This window comes from Toxoplasma gondii, chromosome VIII (assembly GCF_000006565.2).
Source record: "Toxoplasma gondii ME49 chromosome VIII, whole genome shotgun sequence".
Lineage (NCBI taxonomy): Eukaryota > Apicomplexa > Conoidasida > Eucoccidiorida > Sarcocystidae > Toxoplasma > Toxoplasma gondii.
This window is the reverse complement of record NC_031476.1, coordinates 5,882,233-5,909,865: the sequence shown is the minus strand read 5'-3', so window position 1 is coordinate 5,909,865 and position 27,633 is coordinate 5,882,233. Positions and strand designations below refer to the sequence as shown.

At 49.6% G+C, this 27,633-nt stretch overlaps 4 protein-coding genes across 4 annotated transcripts; 1 reads left to right on the top strand and 3 right to left on the bottom strand.

Annotated features, from left to right (window-relative positions):
- Positions 1-2,603: 2,603 nt before the first annotated feature.
- TGME49_269315 (hypothetical protein) lies at positions 2,604-4,490 on the bottom strand (the record flags this gene model as incomplete). The annotated part of the gene is made up of 3 exons (XM_018781541.1): positions 4,284-4,490; positions 3,549-3,998; positions 2,604-2,887 (listed from the first exon to the last, which is right to left on the bottom strand). The coding sequence occupies exons 1-3, from the start codon at positions 4,390-4,392 to the stop codon at positions 2,604-2,606; spliced, it is 843 nt and encodes a 280-aa protein (XP_018636577.1). The 5' UTR covers positions 4,393-4,490.
- Positions 4,491-8,493: 4,003 nt separating this feature from the next.
- TGME49_269320 (hypothetical protein) lies at positions 8,494-15,675 on the bottom strand (the record flags this gene model as incomplete). Its single annotated transcript, XM_018781542.1, has 8 exons — positions 8,494-8,934; positions 9,481-9,653; positions 9,850-10,184; positions 10,387-10,813; positions 11,102-11,455; positions 11,867-12,094; positions 12,317-14,221; positions 14,757-15,675. The coding sequence occupies 8 exons, from the start codon at positions 15,673-15,675 to the stop codon at positions 8,494-8,496; spliced, it is 4,782 nt and encodes a 1,593-aa protein (XP_018636578.1).
- Positions 15,676-17,342: 1,667 nt separating this feature from the next.
- TGME49_269330 (hypothetical protein) lies at positions 17,343-21,684 on the bottom strand. The gene is made up of 10 exons (XM_002365583.2): positions 20,526-21,684; positions 20,196-20,318; positions 19,851-19,912; positions 19,424-19,513; positions 19,106-19,145; positions 18,851-18,904; positions 18,411-18,518; positions 18,219-18,253; positions 17,994-18,048; positions 17,343-17,817 (listed from the first exon to the last, which is right to left on the bottom strand). The coding sequence occupies exons 1-10, from the start codon at positions 20,656-20,658 to the stop codon at positions 17,753-17,755; spliced, it is 765 nt and encodes a 254-aa protein (XP_002365624.1). The 5' UTR covers positions 20,659-21,684; the 3' UTR covers positions 17,343-17,752.
- Positions 21,685-22,055: 371 nt separating this feature from the next.
- TGME49_269340 (hypothetical protein) lies at positions 22,056-26,645 on the top strand. Its single transcript, XM_002365584.1, has 4 exons — positions 22,056-23,154; positions 23,776-24,132; positions 24,377-24,646; positions 25,091-26,645. Exons 1-4 carry the CDS (start codon positions 22,819-22,821, stop codon positions 25,859-25,861), a joined length of 1,734 nt encoding a protein of 577 aa, XP_002365625.1. The 5' UTR covers positions 22,056-22,818; the 3' UTR covers positions 25,862-26,645.
- Positions 26,646-27,633: the final 988 nt, after the last annotated feature.

Genomic DNA, 27,633 nt, shown 5'->3' with positions numbered 1-27,633 from the left:
GGCGGCCCCGCTGCAGTGCCGCGGCCTGAGGGAGAGGTGAGAATGCCTGGTGGTTCTTCTGTGCAGGGGCACAGCAGTAGGATCGTAAGTCACTGTAGACGTGAAGGGCGTTTCAATGTTTCACAGTGTATCCTCATTCCAACACTGGATCGATGGCCCGTGAAGCTCCTTGCAATAGAAGAGCTTTTTAGACGTGAGGGGCACGGGAATTCAATGTGATACGTCTACGATGAGACAAGAAATGCAACTTCTGCTCTAGTACGTATGCGGGGAAACGGTTTTCCAGGGTGAGTACGGTTTCCGGAAGAGGTTTTTCTCTTACCTGCAGAACCAGAAACGCTGGCAGGATCGTAGACAGGCGGTATTAGAGGTAGAAAATGACCAGCTAGCACATCTAGGCACTGCAGTTGGTGCTGTTTATTGGTTATTGGGCAGGTTTCCTTTAGCGAAGGGGCGAGTGGAACATCTGCTGACACTCTAGATGTGGAATGTGAATTCCGGTTCATTGGAAGGTGCATTGGTAGTGGCGCAGTTGTGATAGTGTGGTTGTGAAGGTTTAGGAACGGTACGGACCGGGGGTCAACCATATTCGAGGTAGAGCCGCGAGCCAGTGAATCACCTGTGTTTTTCCGGTTCCATACTTCACACGTTGAGTCCATTTAGGCAGACGATGAACGGCAAGAGGCACTGTCAGGTTCGGTATGCGTTTTCGGAATATTTTGCGTGCCTATCGGATACGTACGTAAAACGTTTCCGCCTGAGGGAGAGATGTGCCCGCATAGCTATACTTGATCAGTCCAGTTTGAGAAGCACGCTCACTGAAGAGGTGAACGTCCAACTTCAAAACGCTGTCTATGCAGTTTCATGAGGAAGGAAGGAATGTTCTAGTACAACGACTTTTTTCTGTTGGTTTTTGCAACCTTGTTTATAGTGGCAAATGTGATGGGTTATGCGCGCATTGGTAGTATCGTGTTTTTCCTTAGGATAGACGATAATAGAGGTTTCCTCACTAGTCGCCCTAGTCACGCAACATAAGTAGAGAATCTGGAGGTGAAGTCACGTAAGATGCGTTTTCCCTCCACATGCGAGGCATCATGGGGCGCGGCCGTTTCGTAACAGGTTCAACGCATTAACCGAACTTTGTTAGTCCCGCGGAGCGCGGAAGTGCAACTCGTGCGTCCGTGGCCAAATGGTGGCATCGGTGCTTCTAGCCATAGGCGCTTAGGCTTACTTTTTGCGAACTTCTCTATTCCATTCTTTGAACAACTCCGTAGTAAGGCAACGCAACAATAAATGTCACCAGGGTGGCAGATTTCACCGTGGTTGAGTCACTCGAACGATCTCGTATCTAGGAAGGAACAGGATGGCATTATCGAGTAAACAAAGCGTAGCGGATCGGACCGAACCAGTGAAGAGGACTCAGAAAGTCATGCTAGTGAAGAAACGAAAATCTTTTGCTGCGAGAAAATGTGTGCGTCCGCAGGCGTTTGTGTCAGGTGTATCGCTCTCCCGTTGCATGTAATGTTACAGAAGTGTTGCGGATCCAATGAAATCAGCGGCACACGTGATGCGCTACAGCGAAGTAAGGAGGAAACTGATAGGTAATTGTTCGGTGCCTCGGACTCACTCCAACGCACGTAGGCTGTTTGTTTAACTAATGTGATCCACTTATAGCTTGGTATCTGACTCAAAGCTGTCTGCAGATCAGTAGCAAGCTTTCGTTGCACAATCCGAGACAAGCAACAGCACCGACGTGCAGGCGGGGCGCTGTTTACACTCGATGATCAAGAGCGCTGTACCACAGGACCAAACAACGAGGAGCACTGACACAGTGTAAGTAGTGTCACTATAATGAATGCATAATGGTAAGGAAAATCTAGAGATAGCTCAACGCGTTTGCTTGCATCATGTGGCGCTAAGTTCTCACTTGTGCATCCGTAAATGGATGCTATTCCGTATGCGAACAGAACCCTGTTCCGCTGCTGTAGACACAACGAACTCTCCTGCTCGTATAACAGTGCCGATCCAGCGATGTGTCGCGTGTCACAATGAGGGTGACACTTGTATCTGTGCAACGTTTTGGCTGTCTGGGAGCGCACTGAAATCAGTTCCGAACTGTCAGGAATCGATAATCGCCTCGCGAGTGAATCACATGAAAAAGGTGGCCCAATTTACACGAAGATACTGGCCATGTCTCCATAGAGATTTATCATGGTCGCATTTTTACAAGAGCACTCAAAAACGGGTTTCGAAATGGAGCAGCCTACGATGCTACTGCCACTGATCACTCTCACAGCCGTCAAAATCACCATCACAACTAGCTTTCTTCTTTTAAATGAACGTTTTTTTGTTTATACTTTGGCGTCAGCTAATTGTCAAAACCACTGCGATCGTCATTGCATAGTTAGCACTAACCCAGTGGCAGTGTTCTCGCGAAACACCAGAATGTCACTGTTTTTCTCTACTACAGAGAATAAACTTCAGCGGCGGTTTTTGCCATTTTGGGGACCCACACTGTATTTCACAGCTTGTAAGAAGCCTCAGCAGAAGAGAGCTAACTAATGACGCTCTTGCTATCATTCTCAAGTGGATCCGAGATAGCATCATTTCCTCAGCGCGCTAGACCGTTTTTGCAATCTGATATTCTCCCCGTCCTTCAGACTGTCGCCAACAGCTACTGGAGAATATGAGGTGCCATCTTCGGCGTTACCGTCGCAGTCAGTGCTCGCATCGGATATAATACGGCACGCCCGAAGCTTTTGACGGCTGCCTCCTCGGAATCTACCACCCTCATCTGGAGTCTTCGAAATCTCCACGGAAGTGGCCTCAGGTGCCGCCTTCGGTTCGCCGACCACCACGTGTGAAACACTATCTACCAGTTCAGTCTCTAAACGTAGCATATACGCACAAGCTTCACTCCAGAATGAAGTATAACGAAATCAAACGTTTCGCTGCTAACATGCAGCTTGACTGAAACTTTGAGTTGCCACCAGGAGTACAGCGTAGATTACGTCAGTGCCACTATGAATGCTCTTGTGGTCATCGACTACTCTCACTAGTACGTTGATTCGCATTTCTTGAGCACTTCCCGTTATGCACTCACATAGAAGCTGTAGGCTGTTACTGGGAATGATCTGCTCTTTGAGGAGGTGGGCAAGCATCTCCCTGGAAATAGCCCTTGCGGTGAGGCGCATGCTCTTAGCCTAAATTCTACCACATACTAAAAGTCTCTAATTGTAAAAAACTGACACCATCATCCAGGTGACAAACCGTATGCACAGGCACAGCATTCATTCGTTCCGACGGAAGCAACACTGTCATTTGCCAGAACGTTGCGCTAGTAACTGAATTACTTCCGAGGGTGATAATGCAGTGGCTGACGAGAAGCTACGCTGTGAAAATCACTATATTCTTTGCCTCTGACCTCCAACAACGTACTATTAGGCTTATTGAATGCCTTCTCTGGGATGTTGATCCTCGCTATTGAAGACCAGGAATCAACATTAGGACATACTCAGAGAAGTCTGGACCGGATGGCGCTTTCTTACCGTCATAATTCTCTGATTCGCCGAACCCTTCAGTGGATTGTTGATCGCGTCGGCTGACAGACTCCAGTGTTCTGCGGAAAACGAATGCCCCCGCCGAGGAAGGCGGTAGCCTGACGTGTTTCCCAGCAAGAAATCTTTTCGACGGCGTCCCGAGATCGTCGAGGTGCCGAAAAGGCCCTGTCGTGTCATCCTTACGCTGTCCAGTGCACATGGGAAAACTCTCAATGCAGTTGTCCAGATCGTCAGCATCGGTGCTTGCGGAGGTTTCACTGACGTCGGCGTATTTTAGGCACCACCTGCGAGACTCGAGGCAGTCGTTTGTGCATCCTGGAAGGTATTTTATTGAACAAGTCAACGGACATTGCCAGCTGCAACGGCTACCATTCATGACCACCGATACTCCCGCTCCCCCGTAACTGTTATGCGCCGCTGGCTCCCAGCGTTCCTCGGCTGCGAAACACAGAAACGCATGGACCCAGAAGGTCGCTTAGCCAAGTGATGTTCTCTATTCTTATCATTGCCGAGGGATGCGCCCGTGTAAACCTCCACAGATACTACGTATCTGCCTTACAACCTGCGCAATGGAAGACACAAGCGACTTGCAACATTAGGTCACGTAGTCCGGAGTCGACCTCTGCTCCAGATCTAGACAAAGTGAGCAACAGACCATGATTAGTTTCTACATTTTGCTATATGTTCCTGAATAGTGCCTCTGAGAATCGGAATGTCGTTTACTTTCACGTGAGACGCCTGCGTGTCGCCGCCACGTAGTCAGGAACCGTTGCTCGGCGCCGCTTAGTTGGATGGTCTTTCTCCTGTGATTTGGGTTGGAATGTTGTGCCATGCTCTCGTCCGTGTGCAGGCGTTTCAGTTCCCACGCAACGTCTGCAAAACGGCCGACGTGAAAAGCGTGAGGAGTTCAGAACGGAGGATTTCAGATATGGGGCCATTGGTGAAGCATTATCTTTGTGGTGGCACGCGCGCAGCAACCCTCGCGGCAAGTGGTTGTTCACGTTGTCCATCCGCACGCCGGGTACCAAAGTTTAACTTCACAGAACAGAATGCAGCAATTTTTCCAAACAACACCAGTTCACAATCATTGGAATTGCGGGGGTAACATCAGAACCTTCTTGTCTGTCATAAGGGGGATTCTTTAGGTCTCGTCTTGAGATATCGGGTTTTTAGAACATCACATGAGACGAACATTTATTGGTGATACGGACAGGACGTCCAATTGATTCCGTCTTTTCTAACAGAAACGTGGTACTGGAGAGTTGAGAATGACCTTTATTAGCGTGTCTGAAAACAATTCTCAGTCGGTTTGTTCTATCTAGGCGGATGACGTACTACAAACAAGGTGGCTGATGGTGAACTAGTGGCTGAACAAACCTTTCAACCGATTGGATGACTTCAGTACCGATAAACACACAACACGCATTTACGCGAGATGTGTGTGGATCAAGCGGTTTGTGTGTCTATGACTAGGGTGACAAAGACAACGCCTTTCGGATGATTAGAAAATCCTTACCTGCCGCTGTATTCACATCCAAAACATACGCCTTGTCCGAATTTCTACCGCTGCTTTCTGTCGTGCGTTCGCCAGAGGTGAGATCGCCGTGAAGAATATCTAACGTATTTGAGGGATAGTTTTTCCCTTCGTTCCAGCGAAATCCCGTCTTCTGCATGATGGCATGCTGCATGTAATCACTGGCTCGTTCCTCGCACTCGTCAACACTTCGTAGACAATTCAGACTACACTGGGGCTCGGAATGCGCCGAACATGACGTCAGACACGAGCGCAAGCACTTCTCGGTCAACAGTTCTCCGCAGACAACACCTGGAAGTACGAGAACAGAAAGGTCCACAGCCTCTTTCCGCTGCAACATCGTTGGTTTGTACTTGGATGTTGTTGTTGCTAGGCAGAGCCAATGAGTAGCACAAGGTGATGACAATGACTATTGCGATTCTGCGCACGTAGTCAGCGTACAGGACCATAACCCATGCAATAACTCCTCTGTATATCGGAACACGAAAACTGCCCGCTGGAGCGTGTGCCGAGGAGAGTTACTTGTACCGCTCAGAGAAGCGTTTCTAATGAAGCGACTGTATGAACATGAAGACCTCCATGAGACGTACCCGGCGTTGCAACCAGAGACACCGCCGCTACGAGAAAATGTACAGCTTTCAGAAGAGGGGACTTCCCCCCGAGAAGCTTCGTAGTTGGCACGCCTTCTCGTAGAGGTACCATCCAACTTGAGAAGCCTTCCATCTTCGGCAGCGCGCTCGTCTTCTAACTGCTAATCACGTAAGTGGCTTGTGACTTAACTGTTCGCAAGAAGCGGCTTCCGGAGATCCCAAAAATGAAGTACAGGCTTTAAAGCTGCCCCACACCGATAATACAAGCTATACACAACGTTGCCTGGAAGGGTGACGAACAGGAGTGTTGTGGCGTAATTGAAAATTTGTCAGTCAGCCTCCTAGTTCCTTGATCCTGGCCAGCATGCTTCCGTCACTTTGTTGCAGAAAACAAAAAGGGGGAGGGGGGGAAAACTAGCGACAGGTCTTCTCGCTTGATACTAATCCAGGTCACACCGTGACGCTTGACTACTGTACGCATCCAAAGGCTGTGTGCGTTTTGAAGGCAGTTACAGGGGAACTCTCACACTTCCTTGTAATTTCAGCTGAAGTGTTCGAACACTGCAGGCGAAGGAGCTATACATTTTTGGTGAAGACAGTTGTGGCTGAAGAGGAGATGTGGCGACGGAGAACCGCTTATTGGACGAATCTCGGATACATTCGAAATATCACGCAAACGCCCGCCACCAGGTAATTTCAGTTCGCAAGCCGGAACGCTCATCGCGGAGGTTCGCCTAAGCACGACGCCCGCGAGCCAAAATAATAATAAAGACAGCCACGCATATTTTACATGAATCGCGAAACGGTGAGATTTTCCATGTACAACAGTGAAACGCTTTCTGAAACCATCGGCGAAATTTGGGTGTGCCTCTTCTGAGCACAGCGTTGAATTATGACAGCACTAAGATATGTCCACTTGACAGAAAGTTCCGAGTGCACATGCTGTCATTAAAATTAAAGACCATGAGTCTCTAACATCATCACGGTCTTTTCATGGTGGTTGATGTCTGCTGAAAACTTTTGGTGGCAGAGCTTCGGCAACCACCCCCCAAAAGTACGCTGTTTTTTTCTATTGGCATCCGCCACGAGGAGTCGAAGTCATATTATGTCCCGATTCCGCCGCTGCACACTTTCAAGGATTTACTAACGTTACTTGTTTCATTCTTCATAAAGGTTTTTTCACGGGCGTTGCTTATTTTAATGACTTCACGTGTCATTGCTGAATGACTTCACATGGAAGAGCAAATTCAACAAAATCGACTGCCAGAAATTCACGAGTTCCTGGAAAAGAACATGAAACAAATACGGAAGTTTCTCCTACTGCACAGTTACTCGCTTATTACCGTTTTCATGACTCCGCACTGACCGAGCAGAATACCCTTACGTTTGACAACGCGAGTAAGTCTATAGGTGTGAAGTGACCTGTGTAAGGAGATGGTCCCTTGTTGACACCGACTACCGAATGTAGCTTACCCCAGGTGCACTGAAAAAGAAGCGGTTAACGAAATGTTTCAGTAGACGGTGTAAACCCGTACCTTCACTTCTCTTCCGCATAGTTGCCACATTCCTTGCAGCATCCGGTGCTGGTACAAAAGGAGGCTCTTTATGGAATGACGAGACGACTAGCTACGAGGTGCAAACCACTTATGTGACTACCAACGAAACGGTTCGGTGTTCTGGTTCCAGACTGTGAAGCCACTACCTACTAAAGCAAGAACTATTTCCCCTCTTGTGCGACTACGGCATCTGCACAGCGGGGGGGGGGACGCGGCGACAATGGCGCCCTTACTGCTGTCACCCAACATGCCACGTGGCCTTTTGAGTGAACTAATGGCGCTCCGGATGCAACAAAAAACCATAGTATCCCCAGGTAAGACAAGAGAAAGGATACTGGACGGTCAGGGCTGCGCGCGTGCCTTGCCCTCTTCATACAAGGGATGAAAACACTTGCGATGTGGCCTGAACATGACTCTCTCAATAATCAAAGAGAGGTTCATTTATGCGGATGTCCTGGGTACTCAACTAGTGAAGCTTTCCCACTTCATGAAATGCCTGAACGCAGACACCAGCTGCTACCAAAGCCAACAGAATACATACCGGCAGGAGCTCCCGAGGAAACTTGCTGTTAATCTCCACACTTTCTCCTCAATTTGCACTTGGTTCTCGCACTAAATTGACCCGGGCGGACGGTATGCAAGTCCCTTTTAGTGCAAGGGATTCAACGAAATATCTGTCCTGACGCGAAATCGCGCTTCTCAATGCCGAACGATTGACTGCCTACATGAATCGGAGCAGCTCTCCTCAGTGTGTAGCCGATGATCCGTGTAAGATAAAAGAACCTTCCAGAATTAAATAAACGGATTTTTTCGCAAGATAGAACATATCGGCAAAAAACGAAGAGTGCGTTCACCATCGTGATAATTTTCAAGCGTCAGATGGCGCGACAGTAACGGAAGGGGGAGGGGCTGAGGTAATGAGACTGTTAAAGTCACGCTGAGCCAAAAACTAACAGCGCGACTGTCGAGTCGTGGAAATACAGCCAAGATTAAATGTCATATACGCTTCAAAAAGTAAATGCCAAGCTAATATCCGGAGCTCACGTTCTTTTACCTCAAATTCATTCCCATGCTGATAACCATGAACGATGCTGCGGCATTCTTGATCTCTTTTCGTACTACAGCCATGCACATTGTATTCCATCCAAATGCATCATTTTGTGTGCATGCAGCATGCTTTAGTCAAGATAAAACACGAGCATGTTTCTGAAGTGATGGTGGAGCCAGTTTCCTGTTTCCTACGGCCGTAATCGTTACTGTAGTTGTGACGGAAGCTCTACCGATCTTCCAGAGGCCAATGTCTTCTCCAAATACCGTAGAGTCGAGTTTTCCGAGGACCGACCGTGGCTGAGAGTGTGACTCCTCGCTGCCTGATGCTGGTACACGCTGCCGCTTCCGAGACTGCTGAGGTAGTCAAAGAAGGATGCTGAGCCAACCAATTGCCGCGCTGCGTCGGGGTTGTTTTCCCCGTACACTGTCCGGTATACACTCGTCGCCTGAAACCTGTGCAGCTCATCCATAAAGTACGTCCTATTGTCGCATTTCTCCACGATGAGGAGGACGCTGAAAATTGCAGTCTTCCATTCGTCCATTTTAAATGCGCCTGCCTCTTGAAGTTCCTTTCCGCAAAGTGTCAAACACTCGTAGATGCGGCTGTTGTAACGCTCGACTCTGAATCGTGCACGAGCATATCCCTGAACCCACAAAGGAGGCGGAGTAGCTACGCAGTTGAACAGCGTAACGCAGCCATAATCCGCTGGTGTACATACACGCGAAAAACCGTGACAGAATGAGGCCACTGAACTTATTCCAGATCGCCTGTTTTTCCGCTGGAGCCACACGAGCTCTCGATCGCTGCTGAAGAGACAGTGACCCTAGGATGCGGTAGACGATCCCTCAATAAAGGGACTCCTGGGTCATAGCCATCGGCTAAGCACAATGGGTGAACAACGTCGCTACCGTGAACGTGCTGTGGTGTGGTGGACGCGAAAGAAACCCTACACAATTGCTCTCTAAACAAGTGCTGAAGAACAGTTTCGAATGTGGGCGAGTCATACGCGCAGGACAACCTGTTCGCGTTAAAAATACCGTATCTCTCTCCCTCTCCTCTCCATGACACTATGTTAGTCACGAACTCCTGGTGTGCCAGGATCACCCTTTCAGTTATTGTCCGTTTCCCTAGCAGTCCATCGCAGTGATCCCTTTGAAGTTCGACCACCACATTTCCTCATGTGACTTACCTGCGCAGCTAGCAGATACTTCCGCGGAACCGTCGCATGGAACTGACACCAGTCGAAGGATATAGCTCTGTCAACAGGATTCAGCATAGCAGCGGTGATTTCCTTGGCAAGCCAGATAAAACATCTTGACTGCGCCTTTATCATCCGAAAAAGATTCAGTTGTAAGGCTTTGCCTGCGACAAACAGAACAGGCAAACTCATTTTGCATCCACTCACCCTACACAATCTAAAATGAATAACACTTCGGGCAACCGTGACACTGGCAAATCGTCCTATACCATTCCATAAAGCCCTGTTTGTCCCGAACATCTCTAAAGCTGCCGATACGCCTTCTTCACACAAGGGGAAGTGGTAATCCGGCGTTCATACCTGACCGGCAGCGAAGAAGGACTCCCCAGTTGCGCCGGTCCTCCTGCACCACACTCAGCCACGAGGTGCCGCCTTCTGGTTGACCTCCATTTAAAAATAACGCGAGCCCCGGGTCGGAAGTGAGTGCCAGGTGGCATAAGTTGTCTACCGTATCCACCACAGCCATGATCAAATATTCGACTTTATTCATGATTTCCCCCACACCAGGGTCTACTCTCCAGAACGGCGAATGTGGACTGGAGGCTCCCTCTTCGTACAGCATGCGACCGACTACAAGCAGGCGGGTCGAATGATGTCGTAGCAGCTCCTCTGCTTGAAGAATGAAGTCATGAAACCTGCGGAATATGACGAAAAAGGAAAACAATGACCCACAAGGATCAGGAGTACCTTTCAGATGTGGTATCACAAGGGTGCAAAAAGGCTTGTCGTGAAACATACAACATCTCACCCAGAGAGCTGGTGCCGCTCTACAAGCCCTAAGCATGAATAGCAGCCAGAATTATCCATAACACGATCCTTTAGTGTTCGTCCACTCACTCGGGAAGTCCTGTCCGTTTCGTTTGTCGTCGGCGTCGTCGATGCCACTCGTGTTTGCTAAGGCGCTTGCCCCGACACCCGAATTTCCAGAACCTGGCCCATTGGAACGTTCTGTTCGGCGCTGTAATGGGGGACGGCGGATTACACGGAAACGATGAGTCAGTGCTCTTAGAGTACGCCAAACTGCAACCAGTTGCACCGCTTTCGGCGTTGCCTGATTCGCTGGGATCGGGCACTTGTGTGAGACTCAAAAACGCTGCATTTAGTAGAAATGTGCATCGACGGCATGTTTTTAGAAGCGTGGCGCAGTGTGTTCGTGCACATGTTTCCGCGCTGAAGGCCGGAGGGACGTAACTAATGATCACCGAAAAGCCAATACCTACGAGGTTGCCGGTCACGCGACTGCGCACCACAGTGTCTCGTAGCTCTGAAATCACAACAGACACGCAAACCGAGACATACGAAGAAATGAATCGACAGAGAATCATATTTTACCCGGATGATCCTTAATGCGTTCGGCTCCCACACCGTTGTAGTAACGCTGGATAGAGTGCAACCCGTTGCTCCGGTTTACTGATTCAATACCACTTAAGGCAGCATCCCGCTGGACGCATGCTGTTTCCACTCTCCCCAGCATGCCGATGGACCCTTCAACTCCTACTTGAGCTCCTGCTGAAGCCCTTTTAGAAACTCTGGCTTCCCTGCTTGCGCGTACTTGGGTACGGAATGGTGCCTTCATAGGTCCATATCACAGAAAGGACGAAAGTGATTGTCCAAATGAAGACCTGACCGATATATCCAAACTCGCGGTCATACTCGCTTGCAGGGTCGGTCGGGCTTGCGAAAATGAACACTGCCAGAGTGATCGAAACGAATACGAAAGCTAAAATCGCCAGGTAATTTGTTGTTGCCACCAAAGCAAGCTCCACGGCGAGGCCACCCAGCATGGTTCCCACCGCGCGCTTTAGTCCTTTATTCGTACTGCCCTCATACGTGAAACTGTGCGCACACAGGAAACCGAGAATGACCCATTGTTTTGCGGTATGCGGACCCTGAGTCACCGCCAGACCTGAGAGCAGAAACCATACATACACAAAGCAACAACGCCGTTGATGCGGCCCTGATCCTGTTCCAGGCCCGGGGACATCAAAGACTAATGGACGGCTATCCATGGTCTACCATTACCTTCCGCTGTCTGCACGTGGAAAAACAAAACATGCGTGAAACATATTGCAGTGAAGAGGCGCATGCAACACCATTGGCCGACCAACTGCGTGAGAGAAGAAGACTGAGCAAAAGAAAATAGCTTCGAAGCGGCAGACAAGAATCAAACAGCCTGTCAGATAGCATGCGTAGAACACCGCCGACATCATCGGACTTTGAGGTAGATTCGAAGTGAAATTAAATCTTCAGCCTCCTAATAGAAAGAACATCTCTGCCCCCACTGTGTGCTTGGCGGAAAAATCACGGTTAGGTTCACCTCCTAGAAAGTGGTCGATCTGCTTTCCATAGAATAGGCAGCATCCAAATAGGAAGCCAAGTCCACCAATGAGCTTGACACAGTGAACGATCTCGACATTGCAATAAAACGCATCGTTGCCCTTCCATTTCCATTTATCTGGGCGCATGAGGCCTCGCAGGCCGACAAACAGTTGGACAAATACCATTCCTAGAGACAGCGTCATCATCTTCAGATTCTGCCGAGCGCCTGCAAACGAGTATCAATGACAAAAAAACGTATTCCTACTAGCATCATGTCTTCCATCAAGAGCACTCCTCAGCAACATACGTAGTCATTTACAGAAGCGCAACATCGCGTCATTTACCCGTACGAATGAGATTCTGAGCCTTGCTACCATAGAGAATTCGAGAAACACCGCATTAACACGTAACCGACGCGATCAACCTCTCTATCCACACTCTTGCTCACCTTGCCATGACGGAGTCATGACCGCAATGCACACTCCCCTAACCGTGCTGCACAGCTCTTGCGTATCGAATGCACAGATCTGATACAGCGACACGATCAACTTTGAGAGCCTCATCTCCTGCCGCAGTTTCTCTGTCGCTTCACCCAAGCCTCGATTCGTCCTCGACACGTCGACATATTCAGGCTGATCTAAAGTTTGACGTGCAAGTGTCCACGGAGAACGCTCGTCTAGCCACGGCCAGCCGATGTCTCCGTTTGCCTCAGCGGTTTTTTGCAAAATATCTTCGTTCTTCCGGTCGGATACTCGAGCTGAATATTTGCTCGTTTCCGGCTCGGGGAGTTTACATGCGGCGTCGTCATGGTCGTCCGGAGACCGAGGAGTCGATGAACTTCGATGGCTTCCGACCTCACTGCCAGCATCAAAGCCTTCACCACCGCCGCAAATGTCCTTCAAAACGGCATTGGCATCCGCGAGTGAGGTGCTGCTCAGCACCGATGGAGACATAGCTCCACGCCTGCTACAATTTCCAGAGCGATAGCTCTTTTGGCTGGTGGCTGACATTGATGGTCTTCCCACATCACTGTGATTTACTCGGAAACTTCCACTCGTACTCGGTTTCACATGTCGGCTGATGAAAGCATTACCACTGTCTTCCAGCCCCACTTGCTGCAGGTCGGGGTATGGCACATCCGCCGTCACATCATGTTCGGGCAGCAGCAGATCAGGCTCTGGCAAACCAGGCACGAATTGATCTGCAAATGAAAGTCTGGCTTCCCGCCACCTCCCGGAGGAAGTCTCATCTCGTTGTGTTTCCCATGTCTGCGGCAGTCCGTTTCCTTGTTGGGGCGCTTCAGCAAAACGGTGAGTACCATTAAAATGCGGATCATCCTCGCTGGCCAGACCAGCGTCATTTACGTGTTCGCGCGGACTGGGTATTGATTGGTAGATAGAGCTGCTAGACGATCTGCGCCTGCCAGCTGTGGCATCGCTGCCTCTCAGACATCGCTTCCCAGTCACAGAAACGGGCACGCTAGCCGGCATAGGAGACGAAAATGCCTGGGAGGAAACGCCTGAGTTAACAGCGGCAGGAGCATCCATGCGAAACACGGCACCTGCAGATGCATTGGCTGCACGATAGTCCACAATCTGCGGCACGAAGAGGCTGCCAGAAGCTTGTGATGCATGGTCTGTAGTTCCTGTGTGCAGGGGCGCCGCATGACTTGCGAACAATGGCTCCGCAAACGAGTTCGGCATGCTGACGGAGAAAGAAGACAATGCCGCACTTTGGTCGGACATAGCGCTCGCATTGCTGCAGAAAGAAGCGCGACTGACGAGCCTCCGAAGGCAAACAGAAACATCGTCGCAAATGGTTTGCTGCCTTGTAGTAAGCTGCATGCTTGGAGAACGCAAAACGTTGAAGGTCTCCCCGACGTTCTTATCAATATCGGCGAGGAGCTCCAGTCCACTATGGATCCTTTCTTGAAACGCTGCCCGCTTGAAAGAAGACGGACGAACAAGAACAAGGGCCGCACACAATGTGTACGCATTAACCGTAGTGTCCAGAAGCGGCTCCGTTCGGTGTAAGATCTCTGCTAGAGTATCGTGACCCCCCACACGCACCTGGACAAGATCCTGACATATGATATGAATGTTTCGAGAGAGAGTAATTATGGTCATGCAATTGTGGATTAGGACCTCGAAGCAGCGTGCAAAAAACGGAAAAAGGAATACCCCAGGACCCGGATACATGAAATACGGCTCCGTACTGCTGGCAACGATGGCAACACGGAGACTCGTCTGCCTGCCAATTGCTCGGTACATGCTTTGACAACTCTCTTGCAATGCCTGCGAAGTCGCTTTAAGCTTCTCGTAGCTCTTTTCTGAATCGTCGCCTTCTTTCATCACTGCAAGATTCGAATACAATACAATGGCAGGCAATAAGGTGCACGTAAAACCAATAGAATTGGCCTGCCAACGACAAGTACGTGTGGAGCCTTTTTACCATGAAAGCAACGGGAAAATGCACATTTCTAACATTGCAGGTGAAGAATGGGAGTCGCAAATGCATCCCGTTGCCAAGAGGCGGTTTATCTACATATCTTAGACTAGCAGTCGATGGAGAAGTGACTTTAATGCACCTTACCACTCGCGATGGGTGTGCTCAAAGCAGGTAAATGGGGCTCTGCATTCTCTATCTACCAGTGAATCGCTTTCCAGATCATATGCTACTGAATCCGTGCAGCGACCTCAGCACACAAGCTCCCCTTGATCGACTAACACCAAAGGTAACCTCATCGCAGGCCTCTCACATCCCTTCCCACTGACAGAAAGAACCGCCCATAATTTCTTTCATCATTACGCAGAAGGTGTAGCAGGTTTCATCATACAGTGGCGTGATTCCGGCGGGACACCCGATCATTTGACACTCGTTCAGCTTACAGAGGCACTGACGCAGTTCGCCGAAGACGTGGGAGATGTTGGACAGATTGTCGCGCACATCACACATTATCCTACTTAACTCTAGGCGCACGTTCTGTCGCTGGCTGCTCCAAGGTGGCAGAGCCACCTGAAGCGCGAAAAGTGCCCACCCAACGAGGGAAGCTGTCAGAATACCTAAGCTGTAGTCGCCGATATATTTCAAACCAGTGTAGAGATCCGTATCAAAGGCACGATGCTGCTGAGCCAAGATGAGGGCGGCTGCAGTATAGGGGATGTATACGTATGCAAAGCCAGTCATGCTATACGTATTGACGTCAGTGACGAAGGGAGAGACTTTGTATGTCATGGGCAGGCGCATGACCGAGAGCCACGAAAGGATGACAAGGAAAACGAGCAGACACATAGAGCGGCCCAGAGCGGCGCCGAAACTCAGAACAGGGAAAAGAATGAAGGTAATAAGAGCGATACATGCTAGAGTGAAAACCCACACCCAAAAACACGAAACTGATGCTCCGGATTGCTCTGGTAATGACGTTGAGGCCAAAGAGTAGGTATTGATACACCAGTCTTGCCCTGGAATACCACCAAGCAACGGTAGTGTTTTACAGACAGAAAGATGTAGTGAGAGCGTGGTGATAGCTCCAATACGGACACCACGATTCAGTCTAGGCCACCATGTCTTTCTTAAATTCGCAGCACACCGACGAACACAAGCCCACAGCATCGTAACGCGGGCATCCCAAAATCTGCGGTTTAGCACCTCTCGCCGTTCCTGTGTGTCGCCTCCATTGCATCTTCCCTTGCAACATCCCAGAAGAGACAATTTTTCCAGGTACGTACGTAGTCGGCCGCAGCGCTTTGGAATTCGGCCCGCGTCCGTGCCAGCACACATAAACCGTTGTTTTCCTCCCGTTTCCATTGCGCACCAAGCGGACACAGCACCATTGAGAGCGGGTTCGTTGCTGACGCGGGGTCAGCGGTCACCTCGTGAGTCGCAAGTTATAAAAACCAAGAAAAAGGCATTCTGTTCGGAGGTCCTTGTAAAAGCGACGCGATTCCACGTCCTCGCAGATCATCAAGCATATGCTAGCTGCCTAAAGTGGGCGTTGTAAAGGGAAGAACCAGACGAAGCCCTGGAAAGTGCATGCCCTTCGTCCGCCAACAAAGGCGGCTCAATGCTCAGCAAAAAAAGCGCGTCTTTGAGGAGAGGAAACGGAGACGCATACCATGTCGCTCGAATATTTGGAGTGGCACCGACAAAGCGGAAGAGAAGCTTTGTTTGATTTGGGGTCAAGCGCTCCCGAATGAATGAGATTCCCTGTCAAGCCATCGAGGTACCATCCTGCAACAAACCGGTTTTGTCGTCACCATATTTTGTCAAAATACAGAATAGTCAAGGCATAGCATGCGAAGCCAAGTTCTCGTGAAAATACATGACAGTCACTCAAAATGTTTGCAATACAACGGTGTTAGGGACGGCGAACCCCTTGACGAAACCCGGAACAGGGTCGACCCCGCGGATGTCGATAGAGGGAACGCGCTGACATCCAAACAAATGTGTTCATATCTCGTGTGCCAGTGCATACTGATGCACATGTCCAGAAAATGGTTGTGGCTGTGAGTTAACGTGAGTTCAAATGGCGAAAGCGCGTGAATCACCATTCTGACTAAATTCTCATATGCTGTTGAGAAACGCAAAGATGCACCACTTCCGCTCCCACCACGTTCCTTGACAGCATGTGGCTGCAGTCCAGCGAGCGCGGCAGACGAAGGGTGACCACTGCATCGTAATACAACTTCTGCGACACGTTTCTACATATCAATTTCTCGACTAATCTTTTGGCGTACGCGGCCTTCACAGAGAAGATTCCGTTTGCCAAAAAAGTGCTGGCACGTACCTTGCGCGCCAATGGTTTTCAACTGCTTTGAGAGACGCTTACGGGATCTATGAAGCTAACTAGAGATGCAGCCCTCTGAACATGGGTCTTGGTAGGTAGTTTTGAAAAGGAATACTTTCAGGTCTTCAACAAATGCATGTGTCGGGATTGTGTTTCTTTGACGAAGAGGTGCATATCTGGAGCAGGAAAAAAATGACTCGAGGCGCCAACGACGCGCCACTCGGACAGGCAAATACCGGTGCAGTACGAGAAACCATCTAATGGTCCTTTCGAGAGGACCAAACAATACAGAAGACCGTTGTCCCACCTCGTTCTTGATACCGTCTCTGGAATACGAATACAATAAACCGACTAGACTCGCCGCGGATCCTTCTTCGACCCAGTGAGCAGGTAGTACTTTTCTGCTGGCAAGGAAATACTTCGCAACCGGTTCGACGCAGCGAGCCGAAAGTATCATGGACTAAGCGGAAAGTGCCACGCCAGCTTTAAAAACAGTGGTACCTCTGGACGGACAGGGGAGCAGGAAATGCTGCGTGAACACTGGTGTGCTCGTGGCACTGAGGAGCGGCGTAAATGTGCAACAAATGACTTAAGACGTGTGCCTCCTACACACATGCCTACACTACGGTACACTCCTCCACAACTCTTCCATATTATACAGAACGTTTTCCCTGAAATCCATTAGGTAAGCCCCAGAAGATCTGCCTGATGGGCTATCCCCACGGTGGCAGCATTGGTGCTGCGTTTTGACGACTGGCTTCGGGCTGTACAGAGCGAACCGGTGCCTTCTTGCCACAAGCATAGCACCACACACACTCGAGATGTGAGAAACGATTACGACCACGAGAGCTGTCCGTGTAGGATTTTACTAATGGGGTACACGGGATAAATCAAAAACTTGAAAACTGGAGTTCCACGAGCGAATAAATGTGCATAGGCCGTGGAAAGCGTTTTCCAAAATACTTGCCGGTTTGTCCACGTGGACAGGAAAGCCCCACACTGGGGGTTGTGGCAATTCTTAACAGATAACTGATAGTGAGTCCTCGCTTGGTCGAGCTGCAGTGATAGCCACAGTATGCAAGAAGCAGACTCTTGCATTCAGTTGAGAGGCTCAATGTGTAACCGGTTGCGACCAGCACGGAGTCTCGAGCCAATGGCTGAGCCTGCGTGAAGAAACACATTCGGCAAATGGATATGCAGGTGGATGATGAACCACCCTATCCGTAGCGTACGCGTCAGCGGTTGTTGCAGATGCTGCGCAAGACGAGAAAAAAGCTATATATGCAAAAGGCAAACATCATATTGTTCACCAATTCGCGTAGCATGTCGGTTTGCATACCTTCAAGAACAAGGGCCACTCGACCAAGCGTGGCGGGCTCCGCTGCTTCGACCCTCTGCAAAATTACGACAACAGCCGAACACGAAAAGGATTAAGCGTTCGCCAACCCCGGGACGGAAAACGCCAAGGTCTGGTACACGGTATCCTGTGTCTGTGCTTCCAGTTGTGGAGTAAACGCTGAGGCAGTTAGAGTCTTGGTTCATGTGTCACTGAGTGTGAACTTACCCTCCAGGCTTCCGAGAGTGCTGCCGCCAAAATAGCTGAGGAACAGTAGTAAAAAAGTCGGAGGTTAGGGTAGCATTATTATCACTCGCAAGGGATTCCATATTTTCTGGAGAGTCAACACTTGGCGTCAACTAGTTTGTGGGAGCAGCGGGAAAATAAACATGAATAATATGTCGCCACTAAAAAACTTACCAACCAGGGTGATTGCTGCCGGACAGGAGCTGGCTTCTGCCTTTCCCGGGACGTTCCGCAAAATGAACAGAGCCTCTCCACGGCATAATTCCAATAAAGCTCTACGGGCTGAGATGCAAACATGAGCAGCACAATGTTTCAGAGAGCGAACCTAGAGATCTCACAGCTAACCTCCTACATCACCGTAAGCCTTGTGAGCTCAACGTTAGGATGCAATAATCCTCTTCCAAAGGCGCATTGCTTTGTTCAGTAAACGGTATGTAAACCTCGAGTCACAGTCCTTGTCAGGCAGATGTAAACACGTTCGAAAGAGATGGACACTTTCATGTTTCACAACTAGAAGCAAAACCGCCTGTCGCCTTCCAAACTACTGCGGAAGCGTTACATGAAGCTGCATTCTACACCGAAGAGTACCGCGCGCTATCTATAATTCCGCGTACCCGCGCGGCGGAGGTCAAGAAGCTGCAGGCTCTCGGGCTTGTGCACCGCGAAGGCTGCGCAGAAAAGGACAGGGAATAGACATTTGATCCACGCATGCGGACCGATCTCACTGACTTATGCGCTTCATCATCCAGACGAACCGGCTGACGTGGAAGGTATGAGTTCATATTGTAAAAACCCGAAGAGTCGCCCATCGCCAGACCGCTTGTGTCCAGTTGGCCGACAGTGTGCCACGTCCTAGTGCAATTGCTTACCGTCAGGGAGTTCTTCAAGGAACATGATCCACATATCTTCCTGAAATAGAAAACATATGAAAGGGCGTCGAGAAGCGGTGCCTCTGAATCGGGTGGACACCGTATCAAGCATACGTGATGCTGAGCCACAAATAACGAAATTCTCTCTTGCACAGAAAAATATGACCCACCCTAAGAACAGGCTTTCACATTGGGGTTTGGAGCACGAACAACATCTCAGAATCCGCGTAACACCAACGAGCTCACCTACACCACGTTCGCTTCGAACGACATCGATACGGATACCTGCTTGTTAGGACCTGCTTCCGACACGCTTACTTCTCTTTTCCAGAGCTTTACATCCAGCTCCTCTGTAGTGTCCGGCGTGAACTCAAGGAGCACCTGAAGAGCCGAGGTGGGTGTGCCAGTCTAATAGGATCGACAACGAAGGGCGCATACATTAGAAGAACATTCTCGACATGAAACAGACTCCACTAAGCCTCGTTTTCCAGATATGCACTTGCCCTAGCGTGTGGCGGCAGTACTGTCAAATAATGAATCACGGCTCCGCGGTTTTACCAAGTGATTAAGAAAATGTTACCTCCACAAAGAATTCATGGTTTTCTTTGCTGGTAGCTGTAGGGGCGAACCGGTAGCGCACAGACCCACGTAGACTGTCACTTGGAGAAAAGCATTTGATATGCACATGGTGAAAGGGGGTACCAAAACATGTTATGAAACGGTATAAAATATGGGAAGCACTCACCTGGCAAGAGAAAAGCCATGGGGCCACAAGGGCCTCCTCAGATTTCACCGCGTCGCGGGGCACTGGGAACACAAGAGACGAGGCATGGCAAGTCACAAATGGCTGCATGATCCCAAGCAAAGAAGGCAGGAATTCACGCCGTTCCCCTAGTCGAACGTGACACATCCAGCAGAAGATGTCTTACACGGCAGGTCTCCTTCCTAACATTGCGGGGTCCTCCGCTGGGTGAACTTGCACCTAATATGCTTTTGGCAATCTGAAAACTCTTTCCATCCTGTCCGCCTTCTAGGCCTGCGAAGCAAGGCCGTAACATCTGACGTGCGGGTCGCCTATGCAGTTTCTTACCAGTGAGTGTGTCTTCGTCGTCGAGCCCGCTCTTTTCAAGGGGCTTTCCCTTTTCCACTGATTCCGCCAGCGCCAGAAATTGGCTCTCTAGACGCTGGGTTCGCCTCTCCAGACGATAACGTTCTGACGAAAACACGTCCGACGCGAGAACCACAAACGGGTGCCCGAACATAGGGGCATCATCATGGTCAGAGACACGATACACCAGTTAAGTCACACAAATGTTTTAGCCATACCGCATACTGTCCATACTCGGCAGCAATAAAAAACCCTTTACCGTTCTTCCCAGGTCCATGCTTGGGTTTCCGAAGGAAGAAAATAAAACATTACCTTTCTCGGAATTCTGCAGTCGGTCGTTCAGCTCGCGGACGATAGCCAATAGTGGATCAAACTTGGTGATAAGGAACGTCTGGAGCTCCGCAGAGTACGGCGTGGGATTGGATGGGGTTCTTGAAGCCGCCATTTCTAAAGAGTACACTCCCTTGGTAGAGTTCCTCTTTTCGTTGCAGGCTCCGTACTGTTGTTGCGCCGGTGGTAGACCTCCGTCCGAAACAGCGCTTCACGTGGAACTGCTTTATGCTATAGATCTACTGGTGAGAGTGAGGATGGGCGAAATTGCATCCATGAACCAAGTGTCACATCTACATAAAAACCCGTCAAAATCATCGCAGACTCGCGGTTTTTTACTCTCAAGTGGAATTTTCATGAAATGTGATGAGCGCATGGTGCATGACCAGTACCCGTGGCAACCACCTGAAATGGAAATGGACTACACAGACACGCTTTAAACACGAGACGAGCCGCGCAGAAAGCACATCAAGCAGAAGCAATGCACGAAGGCCGAGAAACGGGGGAAACAGAACGTGCTCTGACAGCGACCAGGACGATATTCACAGCTGACCCTGGTTGACAGATTTTGTGACTTTATGAGGACTGGAGCAACGCGCAAATGAGGGAAACAGAAGGGGCGTTACGTTGGCGCCAGAAGTCGAGAGAAATCATAGACTTAAACAATGAAGGTACGTACACGGAACGCCGTTCTCGCGCACCGACTTAGAAAATCAAACGCGAGACAAGGACGAGGAGAGAGTAAAGCAGCTCCGAAGATGTGAAACGAACGCCGATAGAGGGCAATAGTCACTCTAGGCGTGGAGAGACAAGAAGGAAAGCAGTTACTTGAGAAGAGGGTTCCTCTTCCGACGTAGAGGCGCGGACAGCTTGACCAGTGAGAGGAGCGGTGCAGTTACTTTCACCACAGCAGGTGATATAGCGGCTCGCCGTTTCCTCGTGCAATAGTGAAAAAAAAGCCGCGATTGCAAGCTAGGGAAGTGTGTGGTTTCCTCCCACATCACACTGTTTTTGCAAACCGCGAAAAAAAATACAGGCATTCGCTTGGTTAAGTCTGTGCAGCTGGGTTCCAGACACTTAACACTCTCGGCAACATACGTCGGGCAACGAAAGAGACAGTCACCCACTGCAGTGACAGAGACTGGGTAGGGAAGAAGCAGTAATGATCGATGGTCGAGAACACCTGGAAGATACGCTTTCTTGCAGCGTCCGGCCGTGCGAATTCTCTTTCACGCGCGTCTTCCACTGCCTTAGGCTGCAGAGCCGGCAGGGACGTGATACAGCAAAATCGTTGCGCTGTGTCTCTTTCTGTTTGCGAGGAGATTCACTTTGTATCTTATACAACTTTTTGGTAAGAGTTCCTGTCTTTCTGTATGTCGTCTTTCCTGAAATCGTAACCTTCCCTTGTCGTAGCTAGTCGGCCGCCCGCCCGCCGCTCCGAACGACGCGGTAAGGGCGCTCGTGCCACCGCCTGAAGAATGAGATGACCCGGTGTTGTATAGGGGCACCTGAAGCAGATGAGTGTTTCTCAATAAGAACAGGGCCCCATCCCACCTGTACCGGAGTCTAGAAAAATGTTTGTCTTCCTATGTACCAGTGTTGAAAAGTTCAAGACAAGTAAATAGTCAGGACGTCGCGCGACACGGCAGCATTCCCCCCAAGCATCCCTCCGCGTTTTGCCAGGACGCTACCGCCGGCTGGCTCTGCCTCGATTGCAAAAAAATCTTCACAACAAGTTCGTCTGCTTTACCTCTAGGACATTCTGCGGTGATTCGCTGAAGTATCTTCGTTTGCAGTTGTTAGAAGTAACTTGGTTGTTTCTAGAATCCAAGAGGAGAAGCCTTGAAGTCATTCTGGGATTGGGTTGTCTTGGCGGAACCTCCAGATGACACAGGTCTTGGCAGAACTGGAGACATTGAGGCTCAAAGCTAGCCGTAAAGACACTTACTCACTGCCGACATTTCCGAGTATTTTCAATGCAGGATCTCGCTTTCGGGAGGTAAATCCGTGATTTGGAGTGTACAACTGTGTGTCTCTTATTGGCAAAGGGCAAGTTAACTCTCGAAAGAGCAGCGGCACCCATATAGCACGTGGCTTGTCAGGCGGGTCGTACCTTCGCTCTCGGGCTTTTCATTTGTCGAGTGGGGGATCCTCTTTTTAAATTATTGAGCGCCTTGATTCGGATCTTTGAATCCTCCGTCGCAGGAGGCCGTTGCGGGAATCACCGCGTGTCCTCCCGTGGCCGGGAAGTCCTTCCTCTTCCACGCCCTTTCGGATGCCCAACATGGATGCCACTTACACTTCGCGCAACTTCGGCAACTTTGGCCATGGAATCTCCATGCCGTTCAACCAACAGCAAATCCGGTATTGCTCTTCTTCTGTGAAAGATCCTAGCGTTACCAATGATAGCCACCCCTCCGCTGCCCTTCTTGAAGCTGGGGAAGTTTGTTCAGGGAGAACCGAAGTGTCTACCCGGATCCGCAAGACCGCTTACTCACAAAATGGTCCCCGAGTAACAGAATATGAGGAACAGAATTACCGCGCTGAGATGAAGGCAAGATGCCGTTCTCTATCCGCGGATCCCGCGGCTGTCTTTGAGCAAATCAGGCAGGTACGAAAAGAACCAGCGGTCAGAGCGAATGGCAAAGGAGCTTGAAGTAACAGTATGTCGTGGATATTGAATCAGACGTTGAATATGGACACTTGTCTGTGAACTGCGTGTCTTACTTCTCTAATCGAATCGTTTAAAGAAAGATCTAGTCAGCTGCTAGGTGTCGGGTCTGCCGGACGGATCCGTCGCTGGAGAGTCACACGCGTCACCTCTCATAAGTGCTGCAGTTGTTGCTGTATTATCTTCTCAACGGGAAGAGTGGGTCGGGAATGCCAATTGGGCATCAGACATCGCCGGCATGTCCGTAATGACATGTGATCTAAGAGAGGTTAGGGTAGGAGACAAGCATCTCCTGTTAGTTCACTTGCGTTTTATGTCCTCCCGTTGGCCACTGCTGGGTCGTGCGTGATGCACAAAAAAGATATATGGGGCTGAAGGTATATTAGATGCTTAGCCAGTCGTCTATGCGCAAGCATGGAATGTATTGCCAGAAATCCATCCGACGCCGGCCGCATCGCCGTTAGTGGATAGTTGCTCGCCCTCTTCCCCTACAATGTGCCTTGCCAGTTCAGTAAAGCATGATATGTCAGCACTGTGTTCTCATGTTTTTTTGTGAATTAGGCTACACGCGTGTGGGTAACGATAGCGGCATGTCTCCTCCTCCTGTTCGTGGCGGGGTCGACTGCGTGGCATTGGAACTGGAGCTCCTCCCCAGTCCCCGCCTCAGAGGCACCGATTTCAGGGAGATCCTCCAGCTATGGTGGCGAGGCTTATCCCGATGCACGAAACATCGGACCTCGTACAGCACCCCGTAATTCCGGGCGCGGTACCGTCACCCACTCGGCCCTTCACGCAGCTCTGGAAAAGCGTATTCACCTTCGTCAGGAAGAGCCTCACTATGTGCATCATGAGAAAGAAGAGTTCGAAGAAGACATCATGAAACAGCATCCTGATGATCACTCATTTGTTGATATTTGGGTAGGTCGTGTTTTCGCAAATGGATATCAGAGAAACAAGTGCAGACGGAGAACACGTCTCTACAAACTGAGGAAGACTATGGGCAGTGTTGTCAAACATGAGTCTCACGTAGGGCTTCACTGATTCACACGCGCCTGATGGTGGCCTCAGAATCGTCACAAAATTGACTGGGGATGATATGTTGATGTCATTTGTGGAGCAGAGATTCTCACGCGAATGGGGTTTCTGGTTGTGACTTGATTAGGATGGCGATGAGCATGATGACCTACATTTATCTCGAGGTGTACCAGGGCTTCAAACGCCGCTGTATCGTCTCCCATTCGTTGAAGGCCAACACAACGAGACGCACGCTGTTGGAGTCCACACGAGTGCTCTCGACGTCCCAAAACGTCTCTTGGTCGATGGTGGCCAACATCTGCAAAAGGTGATTGGAGGCGACTACGATATGCTGGTTACTCGAGATGGCCGTCCAAAGCCTCTTCTTGTCCACGGCAGGCTTGTGTGGAAGAAGTGGGTAAGTGTCACACTGGTGACAACTGATATTAGCTATGTCCGAGTACATCGTGATGGACACCCTATCTCCTCGTTGTCGTGATTCCTGTGTCAGAGGATACGTACGTAGTTTTCTTTGTGTCGTCGCGTATCCGGATGCTTTCCTATGCTTGCGTTACATGCACGATGAGAAGCCACTGTGTAGGTTGCGTCAGAACTACAACGTGAACAAAGTGACAATCCGCCAGGCTTTGTGCGGGCTTGATGCTGAATGCTGCCTCGATCCATCCGGCCTTCAAGGCGGTATCATTTTCGTACGTATTGGTGACGCTGCAGATAATGCGAAGGGTGGGGGCAACGCGCACTGACGAGAAAGAGCTGTCTATTGGTCAGGCAAGTGTGTGTCCAGCTCAAATGTATATGAGCTGCGTCTGTAAGTGTTGACTGCTTGTTTGGGTCCATGTAGGCCGAGACGACGGTTGCGGGCAGGCCTCCCGAGGCGATGTTCCTGTTCTACGACCACACGCACCACACATGGGTGTTTAATCGCGATCTGAACTTCAAAAGGCCTGTACCGGTTGCATTTCTTCCGCACGGCGCGCTACTGCCTGTGATACGGCAGAAATCGCATGGGTCAAGCGTCGCAACCACCGACACTACAGACACAGCGACTATGTCGACAAGAACACGGCTTTTGGAATATCTGAAACATGGCGTGCCGAAGGGAGTTCACTGGGTAGTCCGTGGAATTCCAGGAGATACGGGAAGCGGTGGGACATGGAGTGGAGGGCCGACCGTGGATGCTACCATTCGCGTGAGGGGGCATCCAGAACATACTGCGCCGGAAGATTTTTTCGGGCTCTCGCTACAAAAAGTCTTTCACGTTCCGGAGGAAGGATCGAACGACGTGGACGAGGAGGATAATGTTGAAGACGATGAGTACCTCGAAGAGGAGGATAGTCATGATCACGGAATTCATGGAGAATACGAGGACGAAGAAGAAGAAGAACTGGAGAAGATGTTTGTGCCAGAAGGTATTCGCACCCGGCAGCAGTACTTGACTCACCCTCAAACGCACGTCTATCACACCTTCGACGAGATGCATTCCAATTTCGACCATGAACAAATTGTAGAAGATCCCGTCGCATATTTGGAAGCTTCTGGTCACCCTGACGTTGACACAATCGAACGCGAAATTGGCGACGACACAACGGCCGTACCCCATCCTCTTCGATGACGGTGGAAGCTGAACCGTGTATCCGGATGCCCTTCGGATGTAGTGATCAGCAAGAGTTTGCTGAGTTTTCACTTGCAAGGTGTCTACTTGTCTGCATGATGCATTGTGTGCAGCCGGAGGTTCAAGCGATGGTGTATTGATTTTTACCCTGCGTCCCTTTCCTCCCGTTTCTCCATGCTTCGGTGTTTGGTTGATGTACAGAGGAAGTCATGCGTGTTGGGATGTCTAGCTCGTAGCCTCTCTCTTCAACGAATGCACGATTCGCTATTAAAATTCTGTTGTCTAGAGGTACGAGGATGATATCCGTAAGTTTCGCAAACTTGGCAGCTACCGGTTCTGCATACGCGAGCCACTACCGTCTTTGCATCCCTGTTCGGTAACCGGTTTTATTTGCACACCGATCGCAGTAACAAATGAACTTGCTCCGAGCTGTTTCGCTCGCTTCCCGAAGGAATTGATCGTCTGTCCATTTGCATCGTACAGCATAACCCCCCCCCACCCACCCACAGCGCTTGGATGTCTAGTTTAGTTTTATATCTACTTACTATAGCCACTGCCTTCCTCGGATATGTACTACCATGGGGACAAATGTGTTTCTGGGGTGTTACAGTCATTACAAATCTCCTTTCTCCAATACCATATGTGGTACCTTGGCTACTTGGAGGATACTTCGTACCTGATGTAACATTAAGACGATTCTTTGTATTACATATTATCTTGCATTTTACTACCGGATTGGTTCTATGCTTATACTAAACCAACATTGTTAATGACTACAGCTTCCAAGCAAACATGAATACCGCCAGGATATTCAAATTCAATACTTTTAGCTGTCTTAATCAGTCCAGTGGTGTGGTGGTGTACAGCAACCATAAAGAACTTGATTGTCTGTATCTCATAACCAAAGTCACATTCTGTATACTAGGGGACCAGCCGATCTAAACTCGTGATGTCTTTTTGTCGTTTATACAAATCTAGTTATGCTTGTCAACATCCGTGTATCTAATGGTACTAGGAAATAGGAGATCGCGTCAGTTCTTGGGAAAACGGCTTCCGAACCACCAGATTTTTTTAAAAGAAGTTACAATATCCTCCGTACAAAGCCGGCATTAAGAACATAAAAATCATAGCTAGACCACGTATTGAAATCATCATACTATTTGTAGATATTGTCTCTGTACAGATGATCCGCGAGCCAGAAATGTATAATTCATATATATATATATATATATATGTAACCAGATATCTCTGTTGCAGCGGGAAAAAATTCCTAGTATCCAGTGGATCAGGCTGCAGAGTCATCACATAACACGCAACGGTGTCCGCGAAGCAGTGCCCGGCCTCGTCAGTTCTGTTTTAACGAACTTTCGCGTTTGCAGACGAGCCAGCGTCTCATACGGGAATAACACAACGGCATCTTGGAAGCATGATTGATATACGAGCTCACTCACAACAGTGGGAGCCAATAAGGGTTCTTAATAAGCGACACTGTCACAGGCAAATGTTTGCGTCTGCATTCAATAGAACAGTAAACTAACAGCGGGTGTGAGAAAACAGGGAAGAATGTGGCCTAATCAGAAACAACACTTTTTCGTGAGGCAGCACAGGCCTACTGCACACACCCCTAGACTCCCCCCAAATTAAAAGTCGTTTCGAACGGGAACAAGTAGGTACGAAGAGGAAATGTGAGAGGGAAGAGAAGAGCAACTGAAGTGCCTCTTTCGTTGGGCATTTTCTGGTTGTCGAATCTTGATTTGATAACCTCGTCTGCC

Excerpts from the sequence above, each read along its gene's own strand:
- TGME49_269340 (XM_002365584.1), top strand. The coding sequence starts at position 22,819 with ATGCCCAACATGGATGCCACTTACACTTCGCGCAACTTCGGCAACTTT. Across the intron at positions 23,155-23,775 it reads TCTTTGAGCAAATCAGGCAG|GCTACACGCGTGTGGGTAAC; the intron begins GTACGAAAAGAA and ends TTTGTGAATTAG. Across the intron at positions 24,647-25,090 it reads GGCTTGTGTGGAAGAAGTGG|GCCGAGACGACGGTTGCGGG; the intron begins GTAAGTGTCACA and ends GGGTCCATGTAG.
- TGME49_269330 (XM_002365583.2), bottom strand. The coding sequence starts at position 20,658 with ATGGCGGCTTCAAGAACCCCATCCAATCCCACGCCGTACTCTGCGGAG. Across the intron at positions 18,049-18,218 it reads CACTCTCGGAAGCCTGGAGG|AGGGTCGAAGCAGCGGAGCC; the intron begins GTAAGTTCACAC and ends GTAATTTTGCAG. Across the intron at positions 17,818-17,993 it reads AGTGGCCCTTGTTCTTGAAG|GCTCAGCCATTGGCTCGAGA; the intron begins GTATGCAAACCG and ends TTCTTCACGCAG.